Source organism: Sinohyriopsis cumingii, chromosome 8 (genome assembly GCF_028554795.1).
Source record: "Sinohyriopsis cumingii isolate HCF-2022 chromosome 8, ASM2855479v2, whole genome shotgun sequence".
NCBI classification, from domain to species: Eukaryota; Metazoa; Mollusca; class Bivalvia; order Unionida; family Unionidae; genus Sinohyriopsis; species Sinohyriopsis cumingii.
Genome location: NC_142968.1, coordinates 71,813,796 through 71,836,502, shown reverse-complemented (window position 1 = coordinate 71,836,502; position 22,707 = coordinate 71,813,796). Strand labels below are relative to the sequence as shown.

Here is a 22,707-nt window from a genome sequence, read left to right as displayed (position 1 = left end):
GGGGTAAAGAAATATAAAAGGAAGTTGCATTACATGCTAGTTATATTACAAGCATGTCCGATTCCATTCCAACTGTACCAAACCTTTCAAAATGTACATATATTCATAATAATACCAACATTCAAAATATGAGGGAAACGGTAACACATATGTGTACAGAAATATCCAAATCGGTTTTAAAAGTGTTCAAGAACTACTACTAATTCTACTACTACTAATACTGCTACTACTACTACTACTACTACTACTACTAATAATAATAATAATATTAATAATAATAATGTCACAAGCAATCCAAAGGGTTTACTTGTTCTTAACCGAGCGATGCCAAACCCCGGCGCGATTCCACTGGAAGTTATAAGTTTCCCCTAATTCCAAAGATCTCTATACAACTACTGCTGTAAACTGGAAAGTCCAGCGTGTCCATTCTATAAATAATTTTACTCTTAATTAATACAAGAAAAAAGATCTCACAACTTCTCAATTGTCAATCAACCGCAGATCTGCATCGTTTCTCTTCATACATTTTCCGCATCGTACCGTCAGCATTTCACGCCGTAAAACTATACAACTCCCCCTAATGCAGGGAACTGTTCCGACGACGAAACAGTCCCTTCACCTTTATTTCAAAGTGCAATTTACAAGTCTCCAGTCATAATATCACTCCTGGAGTCACACAATCAAGGTAAACAACTAGATTTTATTAGGGACTATTGAACTCCAGGGACGTTTGTTCTGCTCTGACCTATATTCACCAAAAGTAAACAATGGCACCATGGAAACTCACTAAGACTTAACTCAGTGACGTTTTCTTCTAGTAATTATTTCTGTCTGAGGAATATCTCCCCAGGACCGACTTCCCAGAATCAGACAAGTAATCACAAATATATAAGAAATCCTTAACACGGAGCGTTTGAAACAAATACGCATACTACATATTTATTACAATAATAATAATGGGTGCCTACAACAGCGCTTAATCTTTAGAACCCCACGAACATTGTAATATATATATATATATATATATATATATATATATATATATATATATATATATATATATATATATATATATATATATATATATATATATATATATATATATATACAGAGGGGGGGGGTATTACAAAAACATACACCATTAAATTACAAATAATGCAAGCAGAAACTAATTAAGTTAAAGAAACATTGCAAAAGTGTATTCCTGTCCTCAGAATCGAGCTAGGTTAGTTTTAATAGCACTCTTGAATGAGATCACAGTGCTATCGTGCATAAGTACAAGAGGTAAATCGTTCCAGGTACTTATGCTCTGGTATGCATCAGAAGGAAATCTATAGGAAATCGCACTGATAGTGAGAATAATGAGAACACGAGTGTCCTAAGTATTAAGCATGGGTTTTCACTTAGGTGAGATGGTTATTTTGGAATGGATGTAGTCAACATAATGTCTCATAGAGAAGAAATTGGAGGGTATAGGGCAAGGGGGAATGGTGCGCGATTCTTGGTACTCTAAAGATGATCCAAGCAGATGCGTTTTCAACTTTTTGAAGCTTCTTAATAGATACTGAAACGAACAGAAAGAAAGGAATTACAGTAGACCAGTCTAGTGAGTAATAAGTAACAAACAATTGTTTTAGTGACATCAGTTGTAAGAAAATTGTGGTTGGAGCTCAAGATTTGCAGCGTTGCATATGTTTATGACATGGTGTAACGAGAGAGAGAGAGAGAGAGAGAGAGAGAGAGAGAGAGAGAGAAAGAGAGACCGAGACACAGAGAGAGTGTGTGTGTGTGATTTGGATTTTTAACGTAGCTTTAACAATTTTTCAGTCATATCGCTACGGTGGCTGCAGTGTGATAGTTTATCGTGATGTGTAGCACTGGAGCATCATGCAGCAAATTTGTAGCATGATGTCCCACCCAGTCACGTTATCCTTACACCAGGCCGACCAGTCCTAACACTAACCTCTTAATGCTGAGCACCAAGCGAGGCAGCTGTTTGTACCATTTTTGTAAGTGTTTTATATGACTTGGCCGGGGATCGAACCCACGATCTATCGCATCCGAGTCGGACGCTCTAACCACTAGGCCATCGGAGCGGTCGTATAACCAGTACTGTCGAGAACAACACTTAGATTTCGTAAGGCAGTAGATCAAAATGTCCGATATATGCTGGAGACTGTATAGCAATATATCATGGTCTACTGTGTCAAATGCTGAAGACAAGTCAAGGAGAGTACGGTTGCAATTTGTATAACATACTGACAAAAGCATTGCTTATTACATAAACAAAAAGTAGACATAACTGTTTTCATTGCTGCAGTCAAACATACAAGAAAATATTTGCCGACATGCACCACACTGATAGTTTGTCATATCCCATTCAATTCGCTTAGAAGGCTTTACATTTATTCCAAATACATGCCCACTATAAATTGTTTTGTTAATGAATTCCGAAATTCAGCTGCATAATTACTAAAAGAAAGATAACTCTTCCATAGATGGTCTTATCAAGAGTAATCTTTTTAGTATGGTGTGTTATGGTTCTGTGTTTACGTGCGTTGAGAATTAACTGTCATTAGCTATAGGTGAAACGTTGATTGTGACAAGTTAGAACATAAAGACCGTGAATAATAATGAAATTCATGGAGTCTCGATTCCGATACTACTGATACAATGCTCATATACCATCCCAGTCGGTTCTTCAGAATCTGACATTGGGTGGTAGGTTCTCTGCCCAACACAAAGGTACCAACTGATTTGAAACCGCATTTTATACTTTGGTGAAAAAGTAACTTTATCTAAATAGAAAATCAGAGTACATTTGTGATTTACCATTAAAACTAAGGTGTTGCATGTATGTATATGTGTGTGTGTGTGTGTGTGTGTGTGTGTGTGTATTTATGCATGTATGTATGTGACTTAAAGACACATCAGTGCAATAAACATATGTTCCTTTAAGATTTAAGATAAATAATTAAATTGCGTTAAAAACTTTTGGAATTGGAAATAAACGTTTGAGGTGATGAAATAAAATCCTTCAAAAGGGTAAACCTGTATCAGTGACCTGATTATTACTTGCCTGCAACTAATTGCCTACCGTGAGGATTTTCTTTTCCTCTTGATCTATAGTGATAATGATATGTTTCAGCTTGCCTAATCCAGAGCTGTATGGTGGAGTGATTGGATTTACACCAGCCCAGTTTACAAAGGTCAATGGATTTTCCAATTTATACTTCGGGTGGGGCGAGGAGGACAATGATCTTTACATCAGGTTTGTGTCAGTGTTTTTGTTTTATTTACGTAAGACAGTCGTGGAGGTACGTTCCAATGCTATGACAATCAAGTGTCACACAGCACATTTATTTTATTGTGGTAAGACAGTCGTGAATATCGTCTTGCAATAGCTTCCACTATCAGCTCTACTATTTCAACTTATGCTGCTGCTGCTACTACAACTACTCCTGCTGCAATGGAGACCACTGCTACTGCTGATTGTAATACTGAATGTATTATAAGAACCACCACCACTACTACATATACTACTATTGATCCTGCTACTATTACTGTTACTACTACTATTAGCTAGAAAGGTTGAAACGGAGTGTTAATAGCGGCATTACCAACTAAGTATTAAAACAGTATTGTATGAAAACATAGCTAGCTGATGAACTTTACAGTCTCGATGCAGTTGTATCCGACATTTGTTAGTCCGTTTTTCTGATTCTTTGTATTGCATATATAGTCTTCTCTATCTATTACAAACATAGATGATACGAATTTTCGCCTATTAAGAAAGCTTATCTAAGTGCCGACCGAATTCAAAATAATTATCTAAAATGTATCCTGTTAATAGGAACACGACTTAAGACGAATATTTGCTTCCTTGTAGGGTATTTATATTCTGAGACATTACAGGAAAATGATAAGTTTCACGTTGAGCAGGAGCCAAATATTAATGATAACTTTTAGATACATTTCATCGAAAACATTTACTTGAGAGGCAAAAACAAGTCAGTTCGTTCGGTCATCGTTGAGTGCCCACTGATAACTAAATAACATAGTTCACTGCAAAACATTCTCTCGCTCACACTTCTAGTACAAGAAATATGTGTTATCACGATTTAATCTGTAGTTTAACACTTTTGGTTTGTATACACATTACTAAGTATACTTTAAATTTAAAAAAAAAGACTTACAATGCAGTAAAGTTTTTAGGAAATTTGTCCTGTGAGTACACAGAAGTACACGTATATCCTTTATCCAAAGTGATCAAATGAACGTAATTTAATGAATAAATTTAGGTATAAACACTGTTAACATATTTATGTATATGTGTATGTTCGCATGTATGTATGTATGCAGGTATGTATGTATGTATGTATGTAGGTAGGTATGTATGTATGTATGTAGTTTATGGAGGTATGTATGTATTCTGTTTCGATGGGTGACTATATAGATCGTAGCTGTACAATTTTGATTATTAAAAATCCTAATATAGTACAAGCATGTCCCACATTATAGGTGTACCAAGGAAATAATTATCATCGTCATTGTCCTAGTAGCAGCAGCGGTAGTAGTATTAGTAACAGTAGTAGTAGTAATAACAATAATAGTAGTAATAACAGTAGTAGTAGTAATAACAATAGTACTAGTAGCGGGATTAGTATCAACAGCAAAGTTCTGCTTGTTTGTTGTCGTTGTCGTGTTGATGAAATCGTTTACTACGTATAATTCCCGTCCTACTGTTCCTTTCCTTCGGAAACCACGATGGCTCAGTGATTAAGGCATTGGACTAGTGACTTAAAGGTGGTTGTGTTCTATTCCCACAATCGGATCATCCAGAATCAGCTACCAACAAAACACAAACATAGTCGTCCTTCTATTATCACTTCACGGCTACAACAACAATAACTACTACTACTACTACTACTACTACAACTACTACTACTATTATTACATGGCTACAAAAACAATAACTAATAATACTGTTGCGGCTACTACTTCTACTACTACTGCTACTGCTACCACTACTACCATAAATGATGATGATGATGATGATGATGATGATGATGATGATAACGAGGATGAAATCTTTCTTTTACTGAAGGAGTTTTGTATGGTCTGGTCTGAACTACTTGTAAAATTGATGAACAAAATCCGATAATAATGTCTTTAAGAAGCATATCATCTCAAAGACACTGAGATCTGACTTGATATGTATTTCTTAATCGAATTCCCGCAACACTTCTAAAGTTTCATAAATACACAAGGTCGGATATTAGAAAGAGATACGTGTTGAAAGAGAGGCAACTAGACGTTTGATTTCCATGTTATAGTAAAATCTCTTTATTTTACCTATTTGTACCATGGGCACAAAAACTATATATTTACACACACACACACACACACACACAAATAAATACATACATACATACATACATACATACATACATACATACATATATATATATATATATATATATATATATATATATATATATATATATATATATATATATATATATATATATATATATATATATATATATATATATATATATATATATATATTATTGCGTTGCAAACTTGTCGGATTGTTGGCTTCAGTTTCGTGGGAGAATTTGCAAGCTGTTAGAGAATACTGTCGTTCTTACCACGTAGACATGGTCTGAATGGAGATAGATTGTTGTAAAGGTCAGGGTTAAACGGCGAACCCCCCTCTGAAAGTGTCCGCACATGTGACTGGCTGAGATGAAAATTTATAATATTTAACTATACAAGAATCCCGGTAGAGAGGCCAGGTCTATATAAAGAATTTTTTTTTCTTTCAAAAAAAGCATCAATATAAAATGAAACTTATTAAAATACTTAGAAAGAAACTATTTTGAAACTAAACGTTAACAAATTTAAATTTTAAAAACAAAATTAAAAGTTTTACAATTATCTGTATTTTTAAATGTTGCACAAAATGTAACAATGTCAAACTGAATACAACTCTGACACACTAACCGACAAATGAATTTGAAAAAAAAAGTTTTTAAATATGTGGAAAAACTCAGAAATAGAACAAAACCTGAAATCATGTACTGACTGACAGGAGGTATTTCAAATTTGAAACTAATTTTTATTCACCAGAAATCCATTTATTTGCAACACCTTGGAGTTATCCATTATGAAAATCAAAAAGATCAAACTCAATGAACCTGTTTGGGTTGGATTTCCGATACTCGAATTATCGAAATGGTTGCTATGATATTTCTACTACGACACACTACCTTGTAGTGCAGTGGCGAAAATATTAAACATATGATGGACATATTCAGATTTTCAATGTACGTCCGTCGAAACAGAAAACCTTTACGGAGACATGTAGGACGACAAAAACTTCTAGGACAATAGTGACTGTTTTATAGACAACATCCATGGCATTCCTGAATCAAATACAATTGTTACTGGATCAACAGTAAGAGTGTTGTGTCCTTTCAGGGCTAAACTGCATTCATTCAAGACTGATAACGACGACAAAAATTTCACAAAGGAATACAAACAAATATGATCAAAACTCATTTACAAAATGAGACCTACACATATTGCGTATTTAATCACAAGGAACCTAACAAAACGAATTTCTAAGTTCTAGCTTTTTTAATAAAAGGTTTATTTTTACACAGCCACCTATACCAATATTTCAAAGCACATGCAATTAAAGTTAATCTCGTTAGTTTTGTTACATTCTCGTTTGCCGCTTCAAGTTTCTTACAACAATCAATTAGAAAAATGTGTTGGTTCCTTAATGCATATCAACCAAGTCGAACCAATTTATCCCCAGATCTATTATTATAACCATTACCTCTTTGAATAGCAAAGTCTTGTTGCCTTGGAAAAGATGAACATATTATAACCATGTAATAAAAGAAGAAGAAACAGAAAACATTGCTTGCACTAAGTCTTTTAGAGACTGAACATAGCGTTTTACCACGGTGAGTTTACTTCACAAATGGAAAACTTGTGATGATCTGCACAAACGTTTATTCTCACGCTGAATATAACGGATTGGAGTTGATTGTTTTGAATATTAACATGACTATCAAACGTAACGTGAGTATGTATTTTATGAACAAGTGAGATTTTGTTCTATTGATTTGTTGGATAATACCTTGTAGTGCAGTGGTTAAATGTAAGTCTGTGTCATGCAGTCTGGTATAATGCCTACGGCTCAGTCGATATTGATCCTATGTTCACAAGACAATTATCACATACGTTGTACACAAAACAATTATCACAATTCTGTACTCTTTTGTTTCTCATCGAAAATAGGTTGGTGTCGTCCCTATGAAGAAACGTTGTTTGGCATACACTCAATAATCACCAACTTTTCTGGATTACTTAATCTACTCATTGTGCATAGTATTCAAAAGGAAACCATTCAAACTCATTCTGCGAACTCATACTACGATAATCGTTCCTCATACTGCGATAATCGTAAATTTGTTAAAACTGTTTTGCCTTTTATGTCTACGATTCTCTCTAGGTTTGTGTTTAAGGAAGAAAACAATTCCATTTTTGTACTTATCATTATCCGATAGTGGAATTTATGGATAATCCGAACTTTCTTTTATCCTGCTGTAGACAACTATTGTGCTGGTCCTTGTATTGATTACCGCACGCATTTGTTTCATTGCGTTTGTAAAAGCCTTGTTCAATCTGAAATCTCGAGAAAGTTCACGATGATACGATCAAGAATGATTGATTAGTATTTGTAAATCCAGAAGTATATTTTTAGATGTCTCTCCACACACAATGCGAAGCATAGCTTTCTGTTAGTATTTTGCACTGCGTCATCGACTAATAGTAGCTTTGTCAAGTTTTCATTCCTTATATCCTGTTGAATCCTGTTTGCTTTGACCGAAAAGGTAAGTACAAAACTTTGTATTCCAGAAGCAATTTCGTACTTTTGTTTGAACTGCTGAAATCGTGGCTTTCGTATGATACGACGATATCTTTCACATTCATGTTGGCCAAATTACTCATCACTTCATTGAAATATGCTCTTTGAACTTCATATGAAACACACAAAAACTCCCAATTACTCCCAGGGATGCAGAATATGTACTAATTTGTCATTCAGCATGCTATTACCGGCGACAAAAGATAACAATCGTACTGCCTTGTAATGCATCTAATTATTACGTTCCGGCTGCGATGGTCCTGGACTATTTACAAGAGTGCGGTTTCTTTAAAAACGTTAATGTTATATCGAATGATAGTACCCGTTCTTTCCCTCTGTCGTTTTTTTTGTATATATTATTTGACAAATCTAAGCTTACTTTTGGCTATATGGCCATAACTGTGCTGATGTGCAATTAAACCATATCTGTCTATTCTGTCAATACAAACATATCTACATACATACATCGGGTAACACAACTGATAATACATACATACATACATACATACATACATACATACATACATACATACATACATACATACATACATACATAACATTGATAATTCATATATACATATATAGAGTTGTGTACACGTTTTCGATTTACTCATGGCTCTAGTAACAAAGCTAGAATGCAGTACGCAATTTATTGCTTTCAGAGTTAAGCACGCGGGTTTAAAATATGTACGGTCATCCAGAGACGTCGGTGGATACCTGGGATTCAAACATCATCATGATGCGACTAATCCAGAGGGATCTGCGTAAGTGTCGGAGAGAGAGAGAGAGAGAGAGAGAGAGAGAGAGAGAGAGAGAGAGAGAGAGAAGATGTCTTTTCGAAGACATTATACTGTGTAAGTTTTTTCTTCAACCAAGAATAAATACACCTTAATATTTACAAACTGTAAATCAATCCACTTAGGTTGACTTGATTATGCTGTCTATTAGAAAAAAAGATTTTCTTGTTGTTATGGAAGTTAGAACCAAAGTGTTCAAAAGGACATACAATACGCTAACACACACACACACACACACACACACACACACACACACACACACATTCTGAATTTAATCACACTTCTTCATGCGATGATCTATTTTGTACTTGAAGGTTCATATTAGTGTTGTTTTGACCTTAATTGTTCAGAGTTCACATTTTTCGAAAGTTTTATCAAAGAATGTGTGCGATGTTCTTGGTTTTCTCGATACATATGTAAATATTCTAATATTTGTGTTCCACTCATGGTTCCAATCTTATACTGATGTTCGTTATTGCTATGCATTGCGTTTATCCTAATTAAAAGAGAAAATATTTTGAAATATTAACGTGGGAGCAAGTACTGCACAGAGTGTTGATTTTATAACTAATTTGGAAATCAGCATATTAAATTTCAATATATCAGTTTTGGAGCACAGTTGTTACTTTACATTGGCATTGTTTGTTAAAAAAATTGGTTAGTTTATTTCTTAAATTTGTTAATTTTTTTGTTTGAATTTACTTATAATCTACATACAAAATATAAAATAATCCCTTTAAATATCTTCATGGCGATATATTTCATTTACTCCATCTTTTCATATAAATGATAATTTGTTTTCTTTTGTTCTTTAGTTTTAAAATGTTGCCAAAATTTATACGATTTTCATTAATTGGACTGGTCAGATAATATGATCTTGTCCAATTTGCACTATATCTCTTTGTGCTTTTTAAAGTCTGTTTTTGTACACATTTCAAAGTGGCGTTTCTCGCACTATACACACTAGTACGTCAACTCTACATCTGTCAAGAAAATAAAGGCAAAGAATCCCGAAAAACACTTATTCTCATAAAAAAATTATATCGTGTAAATACAAATTAGGGGTTACAATCCTTACTGTCTTGTAGACAAACCAAAACTTGTTACGGATGCAGTGGAATTAAGGGACACAATGCAACAGTTACCGTGGTCATAACTCACAATAATTGTTCAATGCATTGTGATAATCAAGTTACCCACCTTTATTTTGTACGATCGTGTTATAGCAAACCATGAAATCATTTTCTGTTGAAAATGAAATCATCATCGTCGTCTTTGTTCTTATTATTTATTTTCAGATATAGCTTAATACGGAATGCCAAGGCAAGGGCAAATGAAGAGGGCGTGGGTACGATAAGGTACCGGAGGTATGCAGTGGAATATCGTGAACTTTATACGTGGATCCTTATTGGAGTAGAACAAGCAGAGATAACACAGGTATTATTGATATTTTCTATATACGTCCTTTCTTAATATTAGAAGAGATGATAGTATAGAAGAAATCTATAAAAGGTAAAAGAAATGGCCTGCTCAATAATAAAAATAAGTCTCACATTATACAATGAAATGAAAAGAAATATGCACACGAAACTACAAGAGCAGCAGTCTAATTTGTAAAATATATCCGCATTCGATGAGAAATCTCAAGAATGCTGTTTGAACCAAGAAGGAATTCAAAGGTTTATAGACTAATATAATCAGCAGTACTACTAGACGTAGATGTTCGTTACTTTGGCTCTAAAATCTCGAGACAATATATATTCTAGTGGATAATCTTTATAAGAATATACACAGCGCTGTGACATGCTAAATAATATAGACAATCCATTGATGCTAAGATATACAACATTTACAAAGCTATCTCATTTAGTTTTTCTGTCTCTGTCTGCTCGTCTTTCCGTTTGTATCAGTAGTATTGCAATGGACGTATCAGATGCCAATAGCAGAGATAGGCAAACGCTTTCTATAATCCAATACTTTACTATATATATATATATATATATATATATATATATATATATATGCATGTATGTATGTATGTATATATATATATATATATATATATATATATATATATATATATATATATATATATATATATATATATATATATATATATATATATATATATATATATCCCCTGATCGTTACACGAGAATGTGTGTGCTATGGGGCACTAAAAGATAATTATAATGCTAGCGAGAAAGATTTGCCAAGCAAAAGCGGCTAGAGTAAAATTATATAACTGCATCTGATATTTTGAAAATGCACTTATTAATTTTTGGAAATACAATTACTAAACGCTTTGGTCATGTAAATGATAGCAATGGTAACCCGGTCAAAACGCTGCAATCTCAGATGAGGATAATTCACCTTTTTCTTGTACTTGTCGCCGTTTACATTTCTAACGTGATACTGTTTGCAAACACAATTGGTACTTTGCGCAGCAAAAATCTGGTACCGTGTTGATTTTACATTTTGGTAGCGTAAATGATTTTACGAAGAAAAATCTACTGGCTAACAGATTCTCGATTTACACTGTCTGTAAAGTAGTAAACTATTCTGAGTCACTAACGCCGCGGTTTAGTATCTGTGAAGGAAGACGGCGGAGGTGTTTCATTTCTGCCGGCACCATTTAAAACTCAGCCATGTTAATTATGTTCAATAATCATCGAGTAGTGATTATTAATCTATTGAGAATACATTGTGCTGCGGTGAGAATTCCAAATAAAACGTATTCGTGAATGCAGACGTAATGAAAATATTATTTTACCAGCAAATCCATGCAAACCGGTTACTATCGATACAACTCTGACAAGAAATACAATTGGCATAGCTACAACAATTGATGTTTTTGTAATTCTATCTACACCACGGTTACAGTGGGCGCGATAATAATTCCACAAGTGGTGTATACAACGTTACATGTACGGCTGTAATTAATACGCAACGCGGTTCTCAGGGAGTTTCATCTTGAAATTGTCCTGCTTCGATTATTTTATCGCATCGGTAGTATCGATGAACTATCGTATTTCTTCTATGAATAATGAGATCGCGAAGTGAAAATGTTCACAGGTTGTTTTTGTACAGGTGCAAGACGCACGCGCACTTTTATCCCCGCTTTCTATACTTGTGCAACTAAAACATCTTCCTGTTGAACCATATTGATTGCGTCCTTGGTTTGTGTCTGAAACGATTGTACTCGTTTTCGGCCAAGAAAGGTTAAATGAAGAAGTAAGCTCTTGTTGAATAATAGTCGAAATTTTGTTCTCTTCTTACTTGCTTTCGTGTCGGCGTAACATAATTAACAGTGGATATTACTTCATCCTTTAAAAAAACAATCCCCGATTCTTGTCACGCCTATTGGTGTAGTCAGAGATCAATAGTGTCTTCTTTAAATTCGTTATCTAATCATGAAAGTGTCTTCTTTAAATCCGTTACCTAATCATAATACCTTAGGATAACTATGAGTACTACCTCGCGAATTCTGCCCTCCCAGATACTATTTTTCGCTAAAGGGAGCTAAAAGTTGTCGGCTGACCTATGCGGCGGTCAGGCAGAGTGATCTCCCATAAAGTATATCACTGCGCCGAAAAGCCTAAGAATAAATCAGTTACTACTTTTGCTCGAGCAAAGGTGCAAGTTCTCGTCACCAGCTACCTCGCAAAAGCCAGAATCTAAGTAGAAATAATACCGTTACAAGCTGAAGGAGTACTTCATCTTTAAGGAACGCATAATCCATATATAGTTCCAACGTTTCCTTTTCCAATCACTATAATGCTCTGCCTTTACAAGTTGCTAACCCTCTGTCGTCATCACACATTTATGTGCTTGCATAGGGAGCATAAGAGGCTTCACATTCAGTTCGAACTATAATGATTTTGTACGCGTATCTCTTGTGTGTATAAATGCTCCTGAGATATGTGTAATTCCTTCACGAACGAGTACATATTACTAATCCAATGAATTGTCAGTGTCTGGGTGCTAACTTAGTGTTTTTACTTGTAGCCCTTTCTTCCCTACAAGTATAGCTTCGTAATGGATATTATCGTACCTACTTTGTACGTTCTAACGGTGCCTCAATTCCTACTGTGTGAAGATTTATTATGTGTAATGTAGACACTTCTGTACATTTCCGTGTTGCTTCCGCAGTGGTCAAACAAGTGGAGGGCAGCGTTCTATACAGAGTTATTCACTCACGTCCTGCCCCTGTATGTTTATAGAGGCAACACTTGAGTCATGTTTATCTGCATAAGCATTCCATCATATTTAACGAACACGTAGCCAATCACACGGGTAGCCTCTGCAGCTTCACAAGATAGGTTCCGGGGACATTATTTATATGCGATTATGTCATTATGCTTATAAGAAACTCATTATATATTTATAATTACATCATTTCTGGTTTATATAGTTGAGCTTCATTTACCACGGCATCCATAACCTTGGACCGCCATGCTTAATAATTCTACCTGTACATGCCTTGACCTTCCATACATATTACGTTATAATTGCGATCGTTTGCTATTACTTTTCTCTACATGATCATCATTTGGTATAGCTCAGCACCCGCAAGATATTTAAGCATCACATATGCAGGCGCAAAGGTTTATAACTTCTCCCCTTACAGTTGGTATTATCGTTATATTTTATATGTATGATACATTGCTTTATTATACTGTCTGTTGTCAATTTGAAAGTCAACTTTTTATAGATATAGCACTGCACGAACTCTGGATTCTAATAACAGACGCAGGACTCCAGTTGGAATCGTTTGTATAGATTAGAACTATGGGCAAAATGCTCACAACACAGTTCAGGATGAAGACGTTGCCAGACTGCATGTTAACATTTCCATGGCGTGAAAGTTTATGGGGACATGGGAGATAAATCAACTTACCCTTCAGCCACAAAGTGCCAGACATTGACATGCTCTGAAATAGCTTCAGCACCTAGGTCAACACTACATACTCAGCATTTTTGGCAACTCCCTATGTCTAGACTCCTCAAAGACCGACATTATTTTTATTGTTGAAGAGCGAGGTGCAGAACTAATAAACAGCCAAATTTTCTCCCATTCAACATATATGTATACAGTTTACACGGATCAAAAACCTCGTACCCCGTCCAAATTAATGATCCTAACACTATCTCCCCACACCGATGGTCTATTTCCATGGCGACTCAGTAGCTGTCGGATGTCAAACTCACTGTTTCTAATTCAGGATGTTCTATGATTTTAATGGGCGACAGACCTCGTCACTTTTCGACAGTTAAGTATCAAGCATTACCGGGAACATTAACCTCACCTCATCAAATCATGGAACCGAGATGATGTTGCTTTGTTCTCCAATTCTGTCATCTATTCTACACTATCCGATGAAACAGGACAATTCAGCCTTCCGAGCCTCCATTGAAGTAATTATCTGCATGTGACCTCTGGAGTTTTGTCCTCCTCCTACTCCATCAAAAGCCTGTACCAGAGCTTCAGCATCGGTTAATCTTACGACGGTACGGAAGAGTCTAACTTAAATTGCTTCCGCAGTCTGGGGGAATTACAGACGTTCTGACCCTTCTTTTATCATTAGTTTCTTGGCGGTCCTACTTTTGCTCCACACCAGTCGAGTAATGGCGTATGTCCAGACCATTTCGTAGGCGGTAACATCAGATTACCTGGACGACATCCTGCAGAAACGTCACTGAGGTAGATCTAACAATACATGATAACCCTTTTTATCAGTTGGGACTTCACATCAACAAGCAAAAATCTGACTTAGTACAATCCAGCAATTTGCTAACCTAGGTATGGAGTTCAATAAATATGCAACACATTTCGTCCCCCTCAGGTTGATATTCGAACCATGGTAGCACATTAATTTCGAGGAATTTTCTGTCGCAAGGGAATTCTTTCGCTTATTAGGCTTACTCAAAGCGTCAGAGGGTCCTAGGACGTCTTCTTATGCGCCAATTGCAAATGTTTCTTCTGTACGAATAGAGTCATAAAGTTAGTTCACCGGACCATCCTGTCACCATCTGCGCCAAATCGAAGCACAATCTGTGGAATCGGGACAACCTAACTTGGCTCACGTCAGGTATACATCTACAAGTATAACCGTCCGACATTAAGGTTGGTAACGATGAAAATGCATGAGGCTAATGGGCCTACCTACTCAAATTTTTTCGGGAAGCCAGAGGTAAATGATCTCCTCAGGAACATCATGTTGATATAAATATTTCTGGAGATGACGACTATTGTGGAAGAATTGCACTGGTGGCAGAAATATTTGCCTAGCAACGGAGTTCTCATTCTGTCCGACACCTTCGGTAGTTTCTAATCTCAAACGACAAGGAGAAACCAAGTCCCAAGACCTTTATGTCCTGGTGTGGGACGTTCTAAGTTAGTGCTGTCAACAGCAAATCCACGTACAAGTTCGCCATATCACATGATTTCTAACGTACTAGCCGAAGCTTTGTCCGGATACAAACAACTACACAGACAGAATGGGCTGTTGATCCCTCGGTTTTTGATTCTGATATCTACCAGATGAAATCGACCGTGTGTGGCCTGTTTGCAACAAGGTGGAATATTAACTTGTAACTTCGTATCTCAAGTCCCAGTTTCGATCAACGACTTCCTCAATCTTGCAACGGAAACACCTGGGACAATTCGGTTGTTCCCTCATCGACGCAAACAACCTCGACGGAAGTTGTTTCATTCCTGCCCAGAGCTACTAAACTTGCACGCCTGGATCATATTAAACAGGCCGTCAGAAAGAAAGAAAAAAAATTCACACAACCAGTCAAGGAGAAAATCGCTCTTGCAGGACATCCATCCACTCAGAACGCGTACAAAGGCAAATGGCACGATTTTTCATCCAGTGGTGTGCATACAAACACATTATACCTCTTCAGGCATGTATACCGCAATAGCTAATTTCCTCAGGCTCCTCGTAGAGAGAAAGTTCCCGATGCACACTCTAAAAGTTAACCGTTCCACGATTGCTGAGAGGATATCGGACGAAACAAGGACTTATCCGACCTAGTCAACAACTTTGAGTATACACGACCAAAAACGTTAGCCGTATGCCCAATGCGGAACCTGTCATGGGTATAAACTGACTGAACAAGACAAACATGGACCTGCTTCCTCATGGCGTTAGCGACTGCATGCAGAATTAGTTAAATACATGCCCTATCAGCATACCCGAATTACGTGCAATTTCGACAAGACCTGTCAGTCATATTCATAACGGCATTTTCATTTCATCGCCAGAAACCGGCTTTCTTCCACGATTACCAGGTTTTCGTTATGAAAGCTCGGTTTAGTTTCAAAACGTCAGCTGAAGGCAAACTACAAGACCAAGTTCGCGCTTTCAGGTGGTACACTAATAAACAGAGCCTTTGCGCGTCCTCTCCGAGATCATAAAAGTTGGTCCAATTAGATATGGTTTGACTTATATACGTAGATCTAAAAGTCATTTTTCCAGGTTGATCGACAACTTCTTAAGAATCGGTTTCACGATTTGCGCTGAATTTGAGGTGGAAAAATGTTTCCCTGGTTGAATGCCCGCCCCAATATATAGACTACCCTCTTCTAGGTTTACCTAGAGGGTGTCTTGCATCTCTTAGGTTATCAGGAATGGTATTTTTGGTGTAAGATTATGTACCCCCTCCACCTCTTCCTTAATCTATGAAGCTATTATGATTGTGTAACGTATTTAAAGAAGAAATACATTTTTCTAAGACAATATGATTCTTCGAGAATGCTAATCCTATCATTATACACCTACACCCCCGGACTCCTAGTAGTTACATCTGTAAAGAGCGTACCTTCTGCTCCATTAGTAACTGAGGTATTCTTAGCTTTTTGAGGCAGTCTTATCCCTAAGGGGAGATCACCTTGCCTGCTCGCCACCTATGTCGGCAAACAACTTTTAGCTCCCTTTAGGTAAAAGTAGTAACTCAGATGCCTGTATTTGCGAGATAGTAGTAGTTTTCCTAAGTCATTATGATTGGATAAGTATCCTCGAAAAAAACATATTTTACTAGGAACAATTGGTTTACCTTACATAATCGTGTACGCGGACGTAGATACAAGTACGTATTTACTAGATACAAGAAAGCAGAACAGCTGACCTGTAAAGAATTTATGAGGGTCGCAGATGCACGTTCGCCACTAAGTAGGCAATCGTTGTGAAGGCGGTGTTTGTTTTCTGGATACTTTAGGTCATGTTCAGGAAAGTACCATGTGTTGCTTTTATAATCATACCCACCTATATGTTTTTGTATATCCACAGTTATGGTATCAAGATAATACAACCGTCAAACAGGCATGGGCTGCATCATCGCGAATCCGCAAAGGTTACTGGTGTCAATATTCACAATGTAACATTTTATGAGAGCCGCGTCATATCTGTCGACGGCAGCAGTAGCACTCCTATAGTATACCACCACGTTTAATAAACAAATGCTGTCCAATATTATACACTTGTTCCAACCAGAGTTTTGACTTTGAAAGTAAAGCATCTCAAGCCATCCCTGGAGACGAAAGTGAGCGCATGACATGAGATTGTACATCCGCATAGCTCTGTCACGAAACTTCTCGAAAACATCCGCGAGCAACAAGACATCAGTGCAGAAATAGTCACCAATCATTTCACATTGAAATGCCGTCCATATCGTTTTTGAATGCATTTCGTATCTGGCGCCTAGATTATCACGCGTCAGTGTCGAATAATAACCGCCTGATGGAGACAACTAAGTTTCCATAAAATGTTCGAAATGATCCTAATATTAGCACGGATATACTCCTTCACAAAGCATTTAAGACGAGCCATTTTTTAATTACAGTTTAGTCCAAACGGGTAACTAAATTCGTAATTAATCTTTTCATTAAAAGCGTAATTATACGGGCGAATAATCTTAAAACGATTATTAAATTTCGTTGCACGATTGCTCATGAGTTTGTCAAGGGAGGAGTTTGGAAACTACAGTGAATCGATGAATTGCAGGAAACCAAGCTTAAACGTCATAGAGTCTTCATTGTTGTTGGTGATACGACAAGTTGGTGCATTTGACGCGTCATTACTGCTTCATAATCAAGTGGCCTTCATACCCACGCAGGTTATACATTACTTCGGGAATTCTTGTTTTGTTTGGATCAATTCGCCTATTTAGACTACATGCTTTATGTGCGGACCCTAAGTACGCACCAGTGATGTGGCAGTGATCGTGAATTTCGGTATCAGTCTCAAAGGGACAAACACAAATCCAGCAATGAGCTTTATCAGAAAACGTTTGAATATCATCATTAGTCATACTCATGTCTGCCGGCGAGAAGAGCTGTTGTCGAATCCATATCGCTGCATTTTCGAGAAAATTTTAGAAATATATCAATTCAGCCCTGGCAAAGATACGACGTTGGAGGCTTGGCCATTCCATCACATCTAACTACAGTGTGGCAAACCCAGGTATGAAATATTCTAAGCTATTCGTATTGTATTCGACTAAATATCTGGGGCGTCAACAGAATGACAGTGAATAATTCGAATTCTACATAAATTAAACATGGTACTTTCAACATGCTTCGCACCTCAATGAATTTCAAAATGTTTTTGCAGGATTCTGTCATGATTCCATGCTGGGGTTTTTCACTAACGCCACCGCCGAAAACGTCATGCACGTCAAGAAGCTATTATGTGATAAGTAAATGCAGACAACGTGCAGGAACTAAAAATAGTTTACAGTATAATGAATGACATCCACAATTTTCTATCAATTCCGAAAGAATCGACAATCAAAATCTGTTCCAGAGATATTCAAAACGATGTTCTCTAATGAAATAATGTATCAACAATGAAGAAAAATCACAATGATATAAAGTTATACAGTTTTTAAATGAATTCCATAACACGCCTTAAATATCCAAATGTTTTTAGGTGAAATCAGAGTATTTTGGTGACAGCTATTACTTCAGATGATCTGAATATTTAAAGTACTGTAGTTCCAATAAATGAGTAAAATACATAAAATAATCAATCCTCTCAGTATAACTGAATAATTTCAAAGACTACTGGTACTTCTAAAAATGCCTAACTGAACGTAATGATTCCCTTATATACAAAGCGAAATCGTAGTTCCATAAATAAACGAAAGACATATTCCTACTAGAATTGTTTCATCTTGTGGAAAGGTCAGATGTTATCCAGTCATAAATAATGTCTGACTGGCTTTTCAAGAACATGTGTCATTGTCGAATCACGTGATGTTTTCCTGGATTTGTATTTGTATTTAAATATTATTAACTAAATAACCCTTACAAAGCTTTAATCACGAATGATAATAAACATGAAATTGGTATACATAGCTTGATTTAGCGGTAAAGTCAATGAAAATAAAGAACAATATCTACTCAAACTCAAACGCAACGTTGATATAATTCCTGGACGCATCTTTGATGAACACTCTCTAGCGTCTTTGCTTGGTGCGTACTCGGGATCAATGATCATATGACAGATTCGAAATCCCCGTGACGTTTATGTAATTTAAATTCTGAAACTTGGCGTTGCTGAAATTAGGCCGTTGCCCAGTTTGGGCTTGCTGATGTTCATCTGTAATACAATGAGTTCTTACCCGTCACTAACCATGTGTGCATTATCAGCCCGCTTGGATGTTGGAGAAATTTTGATATTTTATTGCTCTTCTCTTGCACGAAGCTGTCTAGTAGTGTGACTCAGTTCTACCATCTGTCGTCAAAGCTCAAGTATGTCAGCGTTTCTGGCACCTCTTGGTATTTGGATATTATATTCTTGGTATTTGGATATTATGCTCTTGATATTTGGATATTATGCTCTTGGTATTTGGGTATTACGATCGAGCGCGGATTATATATGTGGTTGCACGGACAAGGCTGGCATTACAACTGGTTGTTGTTTATTCGACTCAAATAGCAAATTGCGATGGTGTATACATACATACGTATATAAATGAGTCCGATTAAATCAGGTATTCTGGTTTTGGCATATCTATTGGTATTCTTAGCACATGCTCTAGCGTTATTTGCCTTAGTTATAGTCGGCATGCTGACATATAAGGGAAAATCATCGTCTAATCCCATATTCCGTAAAATGTATTGCACGCGTTATTACCCTACAAAGACCAGAAACTGCAATCGCTTCATACCTAGTTATTTTTTTTATTGACCTTTATATCTCTGTGATAGTGTTGGTATTTTTGAGTATATCTACAATCGTATTCTGGGTTGTTTCTACAATCATATTGCTGGGTATTTCTACAATAGGTTCTGAGAAAGCTTGCCAGTTGCTTCTCGTGGGTCGGTGGTTCTTTCCGGGGTTTTCCCGGGTTCTTCCTCCACCATTAATACTGGCCGCCATGTATAGCCTAACGTGTGCTGAAAAAGAGCGTTAAACCCCACAACAACAACTACAACAGGTTCTATATTTATAGTATTGGCAGATCCTCGCCGGCCCGCACGATAGTACGTGCGAACAGATGCGCATAGCCGACAAAGATGAGTCAAATGCTGCTGTAAAGATAGATGTTTTAAAAAATGTAAATCTTGACAACAATGACACCGCATACACAAAGGCGGAATTATTTGAAGTTGTGGTAGTAGGTTTCTGACGGGATAGCTCCTTATGCGAACAAAGAGTTTTGTAAGTATATTTCCTAAAATGTATAGTTGTACTTTTATGTATAAAACCAACAAAAAGCAAAAAAAAAAAAAAAAAAAAAAAAAAAAACAACATGCCATTTTCATCATGTTTGGCAGATGTGTTTACTTCACAAAATTTCACATGCTGGTGAATTATCTTTTATTGTCCCGTAGTATATGGCAATCAGGGTCAAAGTAGTAATATATATATATATATATATATATATATATATATATATATATATATATATATATATATATATATATATATATATATATATATATATATATATATATAATATCGCACTATTGCTTCATTCTTCTTTCAGAAATACCAAAAGTATTTTGACCACCCAATGAAACCCTAGGTGTCGAGAACGAGCCTCACGTCTTCGCTTTAATATTGGTATTACGTTGAGTTGTGTTCCTGATGGTAGATGCAGCAGACAAGTTCAATAAGCCCTTAATTAAGTGTGTGTGTGTGTGTGTGTGTGTGTGTGTGTGTGAGAGAGAGAGAGAGAGAAATTCATTCCCTGAAGATCTTCGTGGGCATTTTTTTAGATTGTCATGGACACTACATCTGTTATTTTCAGTAATAAAATGTATATATTGTCAAATCAGAAATATATTTGGACTGGAACGAAGATATGCAAGAACATAAAAACAATAATAAAACATACGACCACATAAGCAGTCTTTAAGAAATCTGTGTCACTTCGTGGTCGCTTAATTTCTGATAATTGGGTTTTGAAATTAGACGCACTGCTTTATTTACGAATGTTTTAGTATTATGCTGATGCTAAAATATTTTACGGAATGTTATTTATGTTTAATGAATTTACGAATTGCTGTTGTTTTATGCCATCTTTAGAATACCAGATCAGTCTTAACTTTGGGCCTTAGTTGCAGCGATTTCAACACTAAACATCCGTCTATAATGTTAATTGGATTGACATGATAGCACGGGTTAGCACGTTCCCAACAACCGTTAAGGAAAACTCATTTGTTAATAACTGGACATGCAAAACAATATCCTGTGTTGTAGGTGTTTTCGCTTATTAAGCAATATTTAAACTACCTCTTCATTACAAAATTTAAATGTAAATGTTTGTTACAATATATTATATTAATACCTTATGAAAGGGATCACGAAGAAAATGATACAATTTATTTCTCCCTAAATATGCTTCGAATTTTACCCAAAAGGCTCTGTACATGTATTTGATTTTTTAAATAATATATTGCTGCATTATTTCTATATTTGTTTATATCATACAGGTTCCATCTAAGGTAATTTATTGTAATCGTCAGTGATTTTAACTTTAACAATCTATCCGATTGTAAAGTAATTCAGATGCGCCTGATTTTATTTTATATCATTTTCTTATAATTCGTTTAGTTTTAATTCTACCAAATTATACTACACATGAAAACAGTATATATTTGCAAAGAGTTACTATTTAACACAAGTCAAATATATCAATTGTAGCCGTTTCTGGCATTTGTATCGAATGCTCTTTTTTGAGTTCATTGTAAACGGGTATAATGGGCAAAGTGTTTTGAAATCCTGTCTTTTAATGTGATAAAATAAACTATTAAATCTGAAATAATTGAATCTTAAAAGGTGTTTTGTTTCGTTGAGTGCATTGCCTTATATACATATGTGAATGCCATCTATTTTATGTTGATATATGACACTAATTTGACACGTATGTTTGCATATATGTATGTATGTATGTATGTACGTATGTATGTATGTATGTATGTATGTGCCATCTATTTTATGTTGATATATGACACTAATTTGACACGTATGTTTGCATATATGTATGTATGTATGTATGTATGTATGTATGTATGTATGCGCGTGTGTGTGTGTGTGTGTGTGTGTGTGTGTGCTTGTAGTTGTCTTCGGACCACTTATGTGAATGCCATGTTACGATGATGGATATAACTCCAATTTGATAGTATGTGTGTATGTGTGCATGTATGTATGCATGTATGTATGTATGCATGTATGTATGTATGTATGTATGTATGTATGTATGTATGTATTTATGCATGTATGTGTGTATGTATTGATGGGTGGATGTATGGATGGATGTGGATGAATGGATGGATGGATATGTATGCATTTATGTATCTATATATGTATTGATGGATGGATGGATGGATTTGGATGGATGGATGTGGATGGATGGATGGATTGATATGTATGCATTTATGTATCTATATATGTATTGATGGATGGATGGATGGATTTGGATGGATGGATGTGGATGGATGGA

At 35.9% G+C, this 22,707-nt stretch overlaps 1 protein-coding gene across 3 annotated transcripts in view; it reads left to right on the top strand.

The window, feature by feature from the left end:
• LOC149793792 (beta-1,4-galactosyltransferase 2-like) overlaps nt 1–22,029 on the top strand; it is a 69,357-nt gene extending 47,328 nt beyond the window's left edge. For all 3 annotated transcript variants that reach the window (XM_089967782.1, XM_089967783.1, XM_089967785.1), the window contains exons 4-7: nt 3,149–3,271; nt 8,611–8,712; nt 10,044–10,182; nt 20,749–22,029. In XM_089967782.1, coding sequence (XP_089823908.1) covers nt 3,149–3,271; nt 8,611–8,712; nt 10,044–10,182; nt 20,749–20,787 — 403 coding nt within the window. In that variant the 3' untranslated portion in view covers nt 20,788–22,029. The remainder of the gene's footprint in view (nt 1–3,148; nt 3,272–8,610; nt 8,713–10,043; nt 10,183–20,748) is intronic.
• The last annotated feature ends 678 nt before the right edge of the window (nt 22,030–22,707 follow it).